Consider the following 14315-nt stretch of genomic DNA (forward strand, 5'->3'; position numbering starts at 1 on the left):
ACACTTCCTCACGAGGTGAACAAGAACAACACTCTGCACAGCACACTTCAGACAGCCACACGCAAGAAGAAAGGAAGAGAAGAGAAATCTCTCCACATGTTCCTGTCAGTTTTCTGAGGGCAAGCCGAGTGGACGGTGGCATAAAGAGGAGAGCCAACGCTGCATGCATCACATACACGCAGCTATATTGCCCCTAATGACTGCACCCCCCCCCCCCCCCCCCCCCCCCTCTGTGGAGATGGCAGCGGCTGCCGCTCCACTCGATAAATATTAACAAGAAGTACGACTGATGGCGGTGCTCACTGATCCATAATTGCATTTCAAAATGTTCGACGTAGAGGAGGAGGAAGAGCGGGGAGGGAGAGGGGGGTTGGTGGAGAAGATAAAGGGAGAACACACAGTCTTCTAGGCACCGACCAGAGGCTGACGATGCCGGTCTAGTCAACCTCAACGCGGACAGAGGCTTTTTTTGTAACACACAAGCCATTTATTAGAGTCTAATGCACCCGCTTTCGTCAGCTAAACGCATCACAGGGCAGTCTTTGACACCCCATATGGGTTTACACAAACGCAAGGAGGGGACTGAAAAATAAAATAAACCTCAAGGTGGATCCAAAAGAGAACCTGGGAAATGCTAGACTAGGCTACACTGCCCAGCGACAGTTGCATGAATATGCGCGCGGCTCGGCTAGCTAGCCGTAGCTTAATTATCTTGGCGGATCTGATTGTTAGGCTAATTCTCTGTGCTATAGATTCCATTAGGCCACACTTGGGGGTCTGTGGAAAACCAAATCACTAACCATTTGTGCGTGCGTATTTATGCACATATATTTGCATCTTTATCAAACATTTTTAATTAAACAGGCTTTGAATGGTTGGAGTTTCACAGGGCTGCATGATAAGCACCAGCAAAGACCATCAGGAGGGAGTTCTGCAAGGTGGAAATGGTATCTGCTTGGTGCGGGTACCTGCCAAATAGACTTTGCGAGGAAAATGTTCCAGGTCATTACAAGGTTGTTTCATAAAAATATAGTTAGGGGTTAGGAGGAGCAAAAAATAGAAGATCTACAAGCTGACGTGTTGCAGGCACAACGCATTGTCAGCTTGTAGATCTTATTTATCTGCCTTATGGTTTACGGGTCAAAAATTTCAAATAAATGTGTAAAAATGGTATTCATAAAATGCATGTCTGTGTGTGTAGTGTAGTGTACACACCAGCTGGGAACACGCCACAATTTGAGAACAATTGGGAAGACTAGCAACGTATTTTCTGACACATGTATTTCAATGAAACACACACAAACACACACACACACACACACACACACACACACACACACACACACACACACACACACACACACACACACACACACACACACACACACACACACACACACACACACACACAGTATCGTATGCATGGTACCACGTCGGCTCATAAATAATCAATGGTTGAATGTTCTGCTGATAAAACAGACAGAATAAGAGAGCAACTGTAAGTATTGATGTGGCAAACATCTATGGACAAATGAATAGGATTTAAATCTGTGGAAACTGCCCTGGTTTGTGGTGTGTCTGTGTCTGTGTCTGTGTGTGTGTGTGTGTGTGTGTGTGTGTGTGTGTGTGTGTGTGTGTGTGTGTGTGTGTGTGTGTGTGTGTGTGTGTGCGTGCGCTGTTGCCAGCTGTGGGGCCATTTTCTTATTCCATCAGCACCAGTTCATCATAAAAAAGAAAGTCACTGACAACATCCAGTCCAGTTCTAAAACATTAGCTTGCCGCTACACTCCCTGCCCGTTAGCTGGCCGGCAATCATTCCTGAATCATAACTCACTGTAGTGTAGGTGGACATGTTGCTTAGTGACGTGGTGCCAAAAGGCCACATACACATTCTCGCAGCCCTTCACAAAATCACAAGTGGTGTTACAAGCCTGACAGCATTACTTGGCAGTAAGGCATGGCAAGTTTTGCTCAGGATTCAGGAACTATGTCTTTATTTTATTTCCCAATCCAATCCAATGTGTCATTCCGAATCGGAAGCAGACCACTAACCACAGAATGATTAGGTATTATGGTATTGACCAATACGTGTTTTAGTTGCGTTTCATAGTTAAATAGTGGCAGAATACAATTTCTTATATTACAGGACATGTTTTTGGATGTTTTTTTCCTCTCTTTTTTTTCTCCAGCCCTTTTTGCTTTCTGGGGCAAAATACATACATTAGGGGGCATTTTTACAACTTGCCCCCATATAACTCTGAAGCTGATTGTGGACACAGACTACATATGTACACACCGACATGCACTGTATTTGCACACACTGTGAACCTAGGAGCTGTCAGGCCAAACACCAATCAATGGGAACTCAGGCTGTTAGCCTTTTTCAGTGGAAGAGAGAGAGAGAAAGAGAGATGGGGGGGGGGGGGATTTCACATTGTATCAAGGCAATTCAGTTTACCCACCAGACACAGCTATTGTTTCCACACAACTGGATTGATGTACAACTGCTAGCACCAATAATACCTACATGAGTGTCTGCATGAGTCTGAGCGTGGGCGAGTGTACGCACCAGGCAAGGCTGTAAGCTTAAACAAACACACTCCATCACAGCATCGGCAGCTACGATTGTACACACAAACACACGCACACACACACAAACCAAAATGCATTCATCTAACAGTGCAAACAGTGCTCACTCAACCTTGACATGGCTTGTTCTTACATTGATGGCAAGACAACTGGTGGTGATGACTGGAGGGGGTCGGGGAGGGGATGGGTGGGGGCTTAATGAAAACCAGTGGCCACATCTTTATTTTACCTCTGTCATGGTACATACTGGTATATGACAACGACAATCCCTTGTAAGCCGACGGGGCTCTGCAGCCTATGAGCTGGACTCCTGCTAGATAATTGCATTGTACATGGCATCTAATTAAATGTCCATAAGCACGGGGTTCTAAGGGACCAGTAGAGAGAGAGAGAGAGAGAGAGAGAGAGCCAGAGAGCTAGGCTGCACAATCCCTTCCAGCAGCACAGCTCTGTTCCCAGGGGAGAAACGCTGCAATCACTCCATTAAGAGAGAGAGAGAGAGAGAGAGAGAGAGAGAGAGAGAGAGAGAGAGAGAGAGAGAGAGAGAGAGAGAGAGAGAGAGAGAGAGAGAGAGAGCAGGAGGCAAGGATGGAGGGGGGGAATGAAGGATAAGGGGGAAAAGGAGGGAGGGGGGAGGGAGGGAGGAGGGAGGGAGGGAGGGATGGAGGACGGGGCACAGCTGAGGTGGCCAATAACAGCAAATGAGTTTAGCGACAAGCAAGGAGGGGGTTGATGGGTGAGGACGTGGACACAATGACTGGAACACGGGATAAGAGAGACGGAGAGGATGGAGGGACAGAGGGATGGGATGAGTGACAGCAGATAGAGAAATGAGAGGGGGGTGGGGTGGGGGGGGCGTAGAGGCAGATAGATGAGAGACGCTGTGGGTGAGAGAGAGGTGACTGACGGAGGAGCCAAAGAGCTGATGGTCACATATTGCTGCTGATTGATTGATTTAATGGCGTACACAATAAGATCCTGATACTCAGGAGTTTACGGTGTATCGTCTTAGACCCGTCCCCTCTCTCTCTGAGCCAACACTGTCCGCTCACACACACAGCTTTGTGTGTAGGGATGGGACGATATGAACATTTTATATCACGATTATTTTGACAAAAGAAATCGCGATTTACGATATTATCACGATAATCAAAATCCACTATCCTGGGGCAGAACATTTGCCAAAAAATAGCAGATCTACAAGCTGACAACGCGTCGAAATTGAGCTTGTAGATCGGCTATTTTTTGGCAAAGACATTTGATAGAGAGTGAAAAAAAGACAAGTGTGTATATTCTAAGTACCTTTTACCAATTATAGAGGGTTCAAATGGTACCGGACATGCAGCTCGGCAAATAAAAGGTGAATTGATCCCGATAAATTAAATCTCCACGGTACGATTATCGTGAGTGTTTTTTATCGCGATAAACGATAATATCGCTTATCGTCCCATCCCTTTTGTGTGTTCAGAAAGTACACTAACATACACAAAGATAAAGCCTAAGTTATACTTAGTTGTGCGTGTGTTGCGCACCGGATATAGCAGATCAAAAAGCTCACAAGGTTGTCGACCTGCTGTTAACGGTGTGCGACACCCACGCCGCAACTTAAAGATAACACAACCTTAAGCCTGAGGCGTGGTCCATTGCATCGTGCTCATCAAATATAGATTGTAAACACGTTACAAGGTCACAGTACCAGATGTAAACTGAAACTAGCCCTTGTGGAAAACACACCGGTGCATTAGCAAACAGCTTTGTGGAGGTGAACGGCTACTTTCCACTGGGCCATGTGTGAGTGTGGGGGGGGTGGGGGTCTTCCATTTCTATATTAGGGAGAAACACACCGACAATGACGTCTATGATGATGTACTTTCAACAAAATGCTCATTATTGCACCACGCCGGCCACTTAATTGAGCAGATCGCTCGCATCGTAAAGGATATTGTGCAGCGCGCCAAGCTTGCGCCTAATGATCTGAACACGGGCACGGTGAAGAATTAAAGCTAATGGAGGGGCCGGTACCGCCAAAGCATTGTCACAAGCGCTTTTAATTTGCATTAGCGCCGCGGCGCTTTGTCCGCTTTGGCTTCCCCCCTGGCGCTTAAAATGGTGTCCCAGCGGTTACTCCTGTATCTGGGCAGACATTTTAAGAGCCAGGCAAGGCGAAGGAGACAGAGATCCATATGGTGCGTCAATGAAACTCAGTCACAACGACGAGGCATAAAACACATATGGTCTGCATTTCTATAGCGCCTTTATACAAAGTGCTTTAAAATGTTCATTACATTCATCCATCCACACACACACCGCAAAGGCAACCATGCAGTTAGAGGTTCAGTGTCTTGCTCAAGAACAACTCGACACAAAGCTAGGAGGGGGTGTGGTGGATTCAACTGGGGATCTTCCATTTGGCACTGCTGCTGAGGCATGATGGTACTAGGGATGGGACGATACGCGATATTATCGTTTATCGCGATAAAAACACTCACGATAATCGTATTGTGGAGATTTAATTTATCGTGATATCGTCCTCCTTAATGCACTGGGATCAATTCACCTTTTATTTGCAGAGCTGCATATCCGGTACCACTTAAACCCTCTATAACTGGTAAAAGGAACTTATAATATACGTACTTGATAGTCTTTCTTTCACTCTATCAAATGTCTTTGCCAAAAAAAAAAGCCGATCTACAAGCTCACAATGCGTCACGATTTTGATTATCGTGATAATATCGTAAATCGCGATTTCTTTTGTCACAATAATTGTGATATGAAATGTTCATATCGTCCCATCCCTAGATGGAACACACTGGTGGTGGGGAGGAGGGTGGGGGGGGGCTTTTTCAAGTTAACCCCCATAACATGTCAAGAGTAGATTTATTAAAAAAAGATGCCCGATGTGACAGCTGGGCTGCATTGTTTTAAGCAAGAATGTACAGCAATGCAAGAGGACAATATGTACAACAGAGACACAAAGAAGAGAGAGAGAGAGAGAGAGAGAGAGAGAGAGAGAGAGAGACGGAGAGAGAAGGGCTTCAGTCCTTGTTCATCCCCACGCCACGGAGATTGATGGCTGCATTCAGGATTTCTACACACCACTAATTGGATTCACAGGTCATTAGATAAAGTACACGTGTGACACCGTTACAGCCTAAAGACCAGGGAGAGATAGGAGGAGAGAGGACGAGGGAAAGAGGCGGGAGAGAAAGAGAGAGAAAGATGGAGGCAGGAGGGGCTTGGAGATATTGATGGCTTGTTTGGTTCAGGACCGATGCAATTTCCTTCCCCTTTGCCCCGCCACTGATGCCCCGCTCCCCAGCCCTGCAGAATGGACTGATCAATAACTAGCACTGTGAGAGGAAAATCAAACCTCGGTTCGAAGTGGAGCGGTGAATCTGTGTGTGTGTGTGTGTGTGTGTGTGTGTGTGTGTGTGTGTGTGTGTGTGTGTGTGTGTGTGTGTTTGTGCCTGCACAACAGCGCCCCTCCTTTAACTTGTGTGGCCACTCAAGGTATTGCCATGCTACGGACATACCCAGCCAGCCAGCCAGCCAGCCAGCCAGCCAGCCACATAGCCAGCCAGCCACAGACATACCTGTCGATTGGGAGCGCTTTCACCGCTCCAAAAAAGAAAATGTGAGGACCAGAGACAGTGATAGCAGGTAGCAGCTTATGAGTGCTCATGCTGCCTCTGTCAGCCACCCCTCTCCAAATATTGTGGCTGGAAAGAGAATGAGATTGCAACAACTATTATGTTCAACAAAAGAGATAAAGACAGAGCGGGGGAGTGGGGGTGTTCCTAGCTCCCCCTCCCGAGGGCAGACGTTTGTGTCCCAATTACGAGTGTGTAGAGACGGCGTGGGGTCAGGGTTGGCCGACTAAGAAGGCTGCCTATTTCAGTCATCAAATCGCAAAATCAAATCGGCCATCGTCTGCTAAAAGAGGATTTGGCGTGGTCTAGTAAATAAGAGATTATGGGCTAAGCTAGCACGTCAGCCAAAATGGCGTTAACATTCTGTACATTACATACATTATAAAAATAAAATAAAGAATAAAATGAGCTTCTGTTAAAAGTTGTGTAAGCCGTTTTAAGAAGCAGCAGGGTTTGTGGTTTTAACACAGGACACGGGTACAGTCTGCTCAGACACACAGAGGCATGCATGCAGATGGTTCTTCATTAATTACAGATGGATGGGGAGAGAGAGAGGGGGGAGGGGAAATGGAGGAAAGAGATAGAGAAGAGAGGAAATAGGAGATGGAAAAGAGAGCAAGGAAAAGAGCAGGGGGACAGAAGAGAGCAGTGATAACAGCAGCAAGCCAGATTGAGAGAGAGAGAGAGAGAGAGAGAGAGAGAGAGAGAGAGGGAGAGAGAGAAGGTCAGCTAATGGAACCAATGTTTTTTCTCTCCCTGGACAATTAGCTCTGTTGGCCCCAGACCTCTGCTGGCGCTCTTAATCAAGGTGCAGGTGTGTGTGTGTGTGTGTGTGTGTGTGTGTGTGTGTGTGTGTGTGTGTGTGTGTGTGTGTGTGTGTGTGTGTGTGTGTGTGTGTGTGTGTGTGTGTTAGAGAGAGAGAAAGAATGGGGTTCTTGCCGTCCTCAGCACTCTCCATCAGCAATCCGATTAAACCTGTGCTGCTGTGGGGGCCTGGCTGCTGTGCTTTCTGCTCGGCCTACCACACACACACACACACACCGCCCTCCTAACACACTCAAGGATACGTAGGCCTACATGAAACAAAAGCATGCACACACACACCCTTCCCTCAGAGGTGGTGCGTGTGGCCCGTGCTCTGACCTCCCATCATCACCCTGGCTGTTGGCAGCCATTACGTGGGCCCCCTGGGGCCTGACCGGCCCTGTGCACTCTGCTCAGACAATGGGACTGTTAATAGACAGGCAGCTCTCCGACCGCAGCTACAGCTCGCATGCCACTTCACTTTGGCTACTAGAGCCGCCATGTCCTCCCCCCACATTAATGAACTACATTTTCCAGTAGCCCCTTTTGCGTTTTTGCCAACAGTGAAAGCCCTGGTGTGAAGAAGCGAAAGCCTCAACAAGTCGACACGCATTGAAATTGCGTCCGACGCGCTAGTAGCGCGGTCGAGATAAATAAACGTTCCTTTATTACCCGGTTCGGGGAGCCTTGATGAACAGGCCACTCAAGGCAGCAAATTAAAAAGCGCATTTCTTTGTTTGGCAAAAAAAAGAGGCAATTTGGCCAATTTAGGTTGTAAAGAATCGATTTAAAACCAAAATGTAGGCCCCTTTCATTAAATCAATTATGGTCTCTGACAAACAACTTTATTCCCATTAAGCTGAATTAAACACGACTGCCAATGGATAGCAAAATTAGCCGTTATTCAAGCCTGATTTGATACTTGTGTATAAAGATATATGAAACAATATAAAGAAACTCAGCCACCCCCCAAAAATAATCATATGCACAGTACACACACACACACACACACACACATATATATATATCGTCGTTGTCGGGTGGAAACCTTGTATCTCCAAGTTTCAAGTGTGTACCTTCTTTCGCAAAGTAAAGCCATGCTTCATCATACAAGGCCGTCACACAAAGGTAGTGAAAACAGCAGATCTACAAGCACACAATGCCTCGCGGTGTGAGGCGTTGTGTGCTTGTAGATCGGCTGTTTTCACTAGTTTAAATCACTTTTAAAATGATAAATGCAAAACGAACGGTTTTGGACATACAAGGTTTTCTTTTCATCGGACAACGACGACACGCACGCGCGCACACACACACACACACACACACACACACACACACACACACACACACACACACACACACACACACACACACACACACACACACACACACACACACACACACACACACACACACACACACACACACACACTCCAATTCAACGCATGTGCTGCCGTCTCAACAGACTTTGGCGGTATGGGGGGGAAAAGTGCACGTTGGCAGCTTTGCCTCAAACGTCAGAGCACACAGGCAATTATGGCAGATGAAAGACCTGTTTGAAGTGGCTTTCCCCGAGCCGCTGGAAACAACGGTGGCAGGGTTAGCAGATAAGGCCAGCAGTGGGTGAGCAAGGCGGCTGGGTGTGTAGAGGTTGGGTGCCTGAGCCCAGGGTGAGGACACAGGGTGTGTGTGTGTGTGTGGTGGTGGGGGGGGGCGCTGAGGAAGGAAAAGGCTACTCACCAACTTAAAGTCCTGAATGCTACAAATGAAGTAGGGAGTGTTGGGCCGCCGACTCTCGATATACACACAATCTGGAAGAGAGAGAGAAAGAAACAACACACACGTTAGAAACGTGCTCACACTTCCCCAGGCTTTTCATGTTTTTATGCAGCGCAGCAACGAGATGGCAGAGTCGTAATATATTATGTGTGTGGTGTTACCTCTGTTGAAAAGACATTTTTTCCCTCCACTTCTTGAGTCAAATTCAATTGGAATGCGAGTAATAGGATTAAGGACTTTTGGAGCGCTACAAGGTTGCCTTTTCCAAAGCAAACATTACACCCAAGGGGAATTATGTTATTGTTCCACTCCATTTGTACACCAGCGAGTGTCAGATAGCAATACTGGCTTTAACCCCACTTACCCCACGCTGGAACTCTCTAACCCCATGACAGGACAACTTCAAACGTTCCCATATTAATGCCAAGTTAACTGCTCTAGGTGACTGGTGACTAGGCCAAAGACAAAAAAAGAAGAAAAAAAAAACTCCACCCAGCCTCTTTTCCTCCTCATTTCTTAAAATGTTGCCAAATTACATAACCCTTGCGAGTGTACTCTATGGCCCCCAGTGCATTGTGTGTGTGAATGGGCGGCAGCTTGGGCCGGCTGTGCTGTTAAATTGAATGTGACTGGTGGTATGGCCAGGTCGTGAACCCTCATCTCCTTAACAAAAACATTCACGCTGCACAGGACAAAAACACACAGACACTTCTGTTCCAGAGAGCAGGAGGGGGCGGGGGGGAGCTGTTCAACTGCACAAAGCAAACTGCTACTGACTATAAGCCTGACAGTGTAGCTTCCAGGAAGAACCAAGGCGTGGAGTTATACCGCATACTCCGCGCAGCAGTGATTCCTTTTGTCTATACGACCCGTCCATGGGAAGTATCTATAAAATGGGGTTGGTACATTATTGGAGTATGCTTCAAGTACACACAACGATGAAAGGCAAAATGTCCTGTGTATGTGTCTGTGTATATGACTGCTTCCTGTTTTCAACAATATGAAATCACCTTACAGGGGTGGGAGATGGAGACCTTTGCTAATGCCACAGGGGGAAAAATCTGTTTCTGCTTCACCCAGCTGATGGCTGCTCAGATGGTCACGATGAGCGCTCGGGGTGGAACATTTAGGGGTTACGTTTGGTGCTCAGGGACACTTCGACTAGGGTCAGGAGGTGAACCGGTCAGTGACCTTCGGCTTACCAAACTAGCCTGTCTAACCACTAAGCTACAGCTACCCCAAAGCATAGCAGACAAAGAGAGCAACCAAGACATTTTCTAACCTGAAGCCCATGTGGGTGGACGGACCATGTACGCCGCAATCGTAGGAAGTGTGACCAAATTAATTTGTATAACCTGCAACTAGAACTGCGGCTATACTCCATAGCTTTACTTGCTCAGCAGGCTGGCATCAACATACAGACACTTAATTGTGTGAAGACTATATCAAACTGATGACCACTGAAAGAGGACAGTCCGTTCAAATGGCAGGCATTTAATAAAGTGGCGGAAACCACTTACCCTAATCAGTGTAAGGGTGGTTTGAGCTGCCCTTTACCCACCACTGGCTGCCACTGACTGACTGGTCAGCCTATAGAGCAGCACACGCACGCACGCACGCACGCACGCACGCACACGCGCGCACACACACACACACACACACACACACGTGCACGCGCACACACACACACACACACACACACACACACACGCACACACACACAAACTATCAGCAGTCAATCTGTAAGCTACCATTAACACTGACATCCCATTTTTGTTGGACATTTTACGAACACTCCTATGCACACTGACTTGATACAGCAACACTACAAGAAACCAAGAGTAAGGAATACAAGGAGTCAAAACAATATTATCCTAGAATGATGATAATGAAGAAAGGTGACAGGACAAGAAATGGGGCACAAGAGAGTAGCAGGGCTAAGCTAGGCTAACACACAGTGAATAGGCTACTGCCCTCTCCTGAAAGACAGGTACTGAGGTGCTAGCGATACGGGCTTAAGGATTGAGCAGCGCTTTCGTGAACAAAAAGACGTGTGGCTAGCTTTTCAGTGGCTGACAGAGGCATCATCGGTTATTTATTTGTTTGTGTCAACAGAGTTATCGATCTGGCTGAGGTTTATCTGCCTGCTTGCAGTTTTGGAGGGGGGCGGTGGGGGCAAAGATATTAAATAGCTTTGACACCCTAGATAACATTTGTAGTGAAGGAGGGCATTGTGTGCGTGTGTGTGTGTATGTAAGAGAGAGAAAGAGAGCGAGTGAGTGTGTGCGGTGAATTGAATTGAATTGTGTGCATGCGTCACCCTGGGCTTTGTTTCTGAGAGGGTGTGTGTGTGTGTGTGTGTGTGTGTGTGTGTGTGTGTGTGTGTGTGTGTGTGTGTGTGTGTGTGTGTGTGTGTGTGTGAGAGAGAGAGAGAGAGAGAGAGAGAGAGAGCCCAGGGTGGGCCTGTTATCTGCTATGGGATGAATGAGCTATTCTAATGGGAGGGGGACTTTATCGCACTTGCTGGTTCTGTGAGTGACGCATGTATATTCTCACTTAAACCCTCCCCTCCCTCTCCCTCTCCGTCCTCAACACCATCCCTGGAAGTCATTTACAAGATAATATGAATGAAAATATCCATTGGTGCTATTGTGTGACCCGTGGGCGACACTGTGTGTGTGTGTGTGTGTGTGTGTGTGTGTGTGTGTGTGTGTGTGCGTGCGTGTGTGTAGAGAGGAGAGAAAGAGAGAGAGGAAGGGGAAGGAGGGGGGAGCGGAGGAGAAAGGGGGCCAGAGAACAAAAGAGACTAATCTGAATGAGATGAGATGACATGTTTGGAAGGAGTCAAATCAGGGGAATTAGGGTTTAGTGTCCCTTCACCTCACTAGCACATTGATTTAAAGAGACCGGGTCCCCTCATCTACACAGCAGAGTATGCCAACAGGCACAAAGAACTTACAGCTAGCATGAAAAAGAGAGAGAAAGAAAGGAAAACTTAAAAGTGAGAGATAAGTGGTAAAAAAAAAAGACTGGTTTAATCATTCAGACAACATGTCCTCTTCCATCGCCAAAAAAGCACATTTAGAATTCATCCCAAGCGCTAAAAGTCTGTTACCTCAAGGGCATTATGAAATGACTAAAACACCAGGCTAAATGAATGTGAAAGTAAACGCTGAGACATGGTTCAAACTCTTAAACAGAGGAAGCAACGGGGCTCAGTCAGACAGGGGTATGTGTGTGTGTGTGTGTGTGTGTACGTATGAGTGGGGGGGCCACATAGATCCTCCAGGGTTTGCTTGGCTTGTTAAACATTCCAGCCATTTTGTGCATTTGGAAGTGGGTCTCCTCACTCAACTGGAGAAGTGGAAGGGGAGGGAAGGATTTTGTTCTTTTTCAGAAGGGTCCGTGTTGGGGGGAGGGGGGATGGGTGATTTAGGCTGAAGTACGCGAGTGCGTGCGTCTGTCTGTCTGTCTGTCTGTCTGTCTGTCTGTCTGTTTGCGCTCTGTGCTATAGGAGGGAGAGCCACAGGCCCTTTGTAGAAGAGAGCCTTTTTCCCCTGAGTGGCCATGAGTTCCACCTCCCTCTCTCTCTCGTCTTCTGTCGTTCTCACTCAAAGCACATACAGCCCTCTACCCCTCCCTGCAAAAAGCCCTCTATCGACCACCACCCAGAAAGGAGGAGAGCATGAAGAGAAAGCTCAATACTACAGCACAGGGAAAAACCTAATCATATAGCTCCTCCAACCTGAGCTCTCTATTGAAACCTAATCCACTGGCAGCCATCCTTTCTCCAATTACATCGTCGGTGCAGCGTTAAAGAGGCAGAATATTCATGGAGGTGTGGGACGACGCCATTTTATCCCCCCCCCCCCTCCACCTCCTACCAACTCCTCCCCAGCTGTAGCTCATTGTTCAGCCAGCCATTCTGCTATGGCTGCCAAGCATGTCTAATCTAAAACACACCTAGCCTCAGCGAGGGAACCCAGTCCCGTGCTCCGGCTCCACTCTCCGCGTGTCAAACAAATAAGTTGCCGTTTAATTTGCTGCAGTATGAAAAAGCTGTCGAGGAAGAGGAGGGGAGAAGAGAGGAGGAGAAGGGTACCTCGGTAATGTCGGCTTGCCTGTACTTTTATGATGATGTTTGAAAAAAAAAGAAAGAAAAAAGTAACACTCAGACAAACAAAACAGTGTTTTGTAAACAGTGAGGGGGAGGGGAGAGGCATGAGCTCAGCAAAACACAGCAGGAATATGAAGGTTTTTTTTAGGTTGCATGGCAGACTTATTAAAACAGAGAGGGGCTGTTTCTTATTCCTAAGCAATGCTTGCGGGTGTTGAGCCATGAGGCAGGACGCACCTGCATTGTTAAAAGGGGCACTCGGCTCAAAGCCCTCTCTTGTGCGCACCGTACACGTATGTACACACACACACGCACGCACACGCACACAGCCCAGGCGGTACAGAGTAGGACAAGCCTTTAGGAAAGCTGCACCAACCCCTTGAGTTTACTGATCCTAAAATTAAAGAGCAAAAGGAATGTGATAATGGAACCGCAGGGGTGTGTGGGGAGGGGGTGGAGAGAGAGAGAGCGAGAGAGCACTATAGAACATGTTATTGTATCATTACTGATCCACCACAGAGCTCCAGTAGGGGAGAGTGCACCTGATGACCCAGGCCACCTTGTGTCACTTCCTGCTGGGCAGGTCTGCTTAGCGTGGCGGGTGGGTTTTTACCACAAACGGTGAGAGGCCCTGGGCTCCTGGAGCAAGTCCTTTCTAACCCCCGCCACCTCCTGGATTACCAACTCCTCTGCATTCTTCCGGCTGATTCTTCGCCCCTTTTCCACCGCCTATCCCCTTTCCATCACCCCGACAGCAACCACCCTCAACCCCTCCCCTCAGCCTCCCTGGAAAGCAGAGGGAAATACCTGGCAGGCGATACCATCTAGCTCTCTACAATAGGGCAGGCCTACAGCTGACTGGACTCCTGGGGGAGAACAGAGGCCCTTTGACAAGTCCCCCCCCCCCCCCCCCAGCCCTCCATCCTCTCCCTCTCAGCTAGCCCACACTTTCTCATTTAGCAGTCGGCAGGTGGTTGGATTTCACTAAAAAGCCCTTTTCCCAGAGCTTCTCGCGTGGGGAGAGATAGGAGAGAGAGAAGAAGGCCCTTAAAAAAAGAAAAAAGGAAGAAAAGATCTCCAAAGATTTGCACTGATATACTTCCATATAACACCGCTCCAAGGGGTTGTCCCTCCCGTTTGCTTGACTAAGAACGGGAAATGGGACTGACAAGTGGTCTTTGTAGTGGGGGATAGCGCTATGCTAATCATGCTTCCAACCTACACTAAAACATCCTAAGGGTTAATTCATCTCTGACACTACAGCTACATTATGCCATTTTTGTTTTACAACACACAACCTTTGTTAGGTTTACACTGTAAACCTAAAAAAATCAAAAACAGCCCATTGGTGTGGTTGATAGGTGTTAACTTTACAC

At 47.5% G+C, this 14315-nt stretch overlaps 1 protein-coding gene across 3 annotated transcripts in view; it reads right to left on the reverse strand.

The window, feature by feature from the left end:
- rerea (arginine-glutamic acid dipeptide (RE) repeats a) overlaps positions 1-14315 on the reverse strand; it is a 125733-nt gene that overhangs the window by 72461 nt on the left and 38957 nt on the right. For all 3 annotated transcript variants that reach the window (XM_080733523.1, XM_080733525.1, XM_080733524.1), the window contains exon 3: positions 8784-8854. In XM_080733523.1, coding sequence (XP_080589649.1) covers positions 8784-8854 — 71 coding nt within the window. The remainder of the gene's footprint in view (positions 1-8783; positions 8855-14315) is intronic.

The sequence above is a fragment of the Nannobrachium achirus genome (genome assembly GCF_963921795.1).
Source record: "Nannobrachium achirus genome assembly, chromosome: 9".
NCBI lineage: Eukaryota > Metazoa > Chordata > Actinopteri > Myctophiformes > Myctophidae > Nannobrachium > Nannobrachium achirus.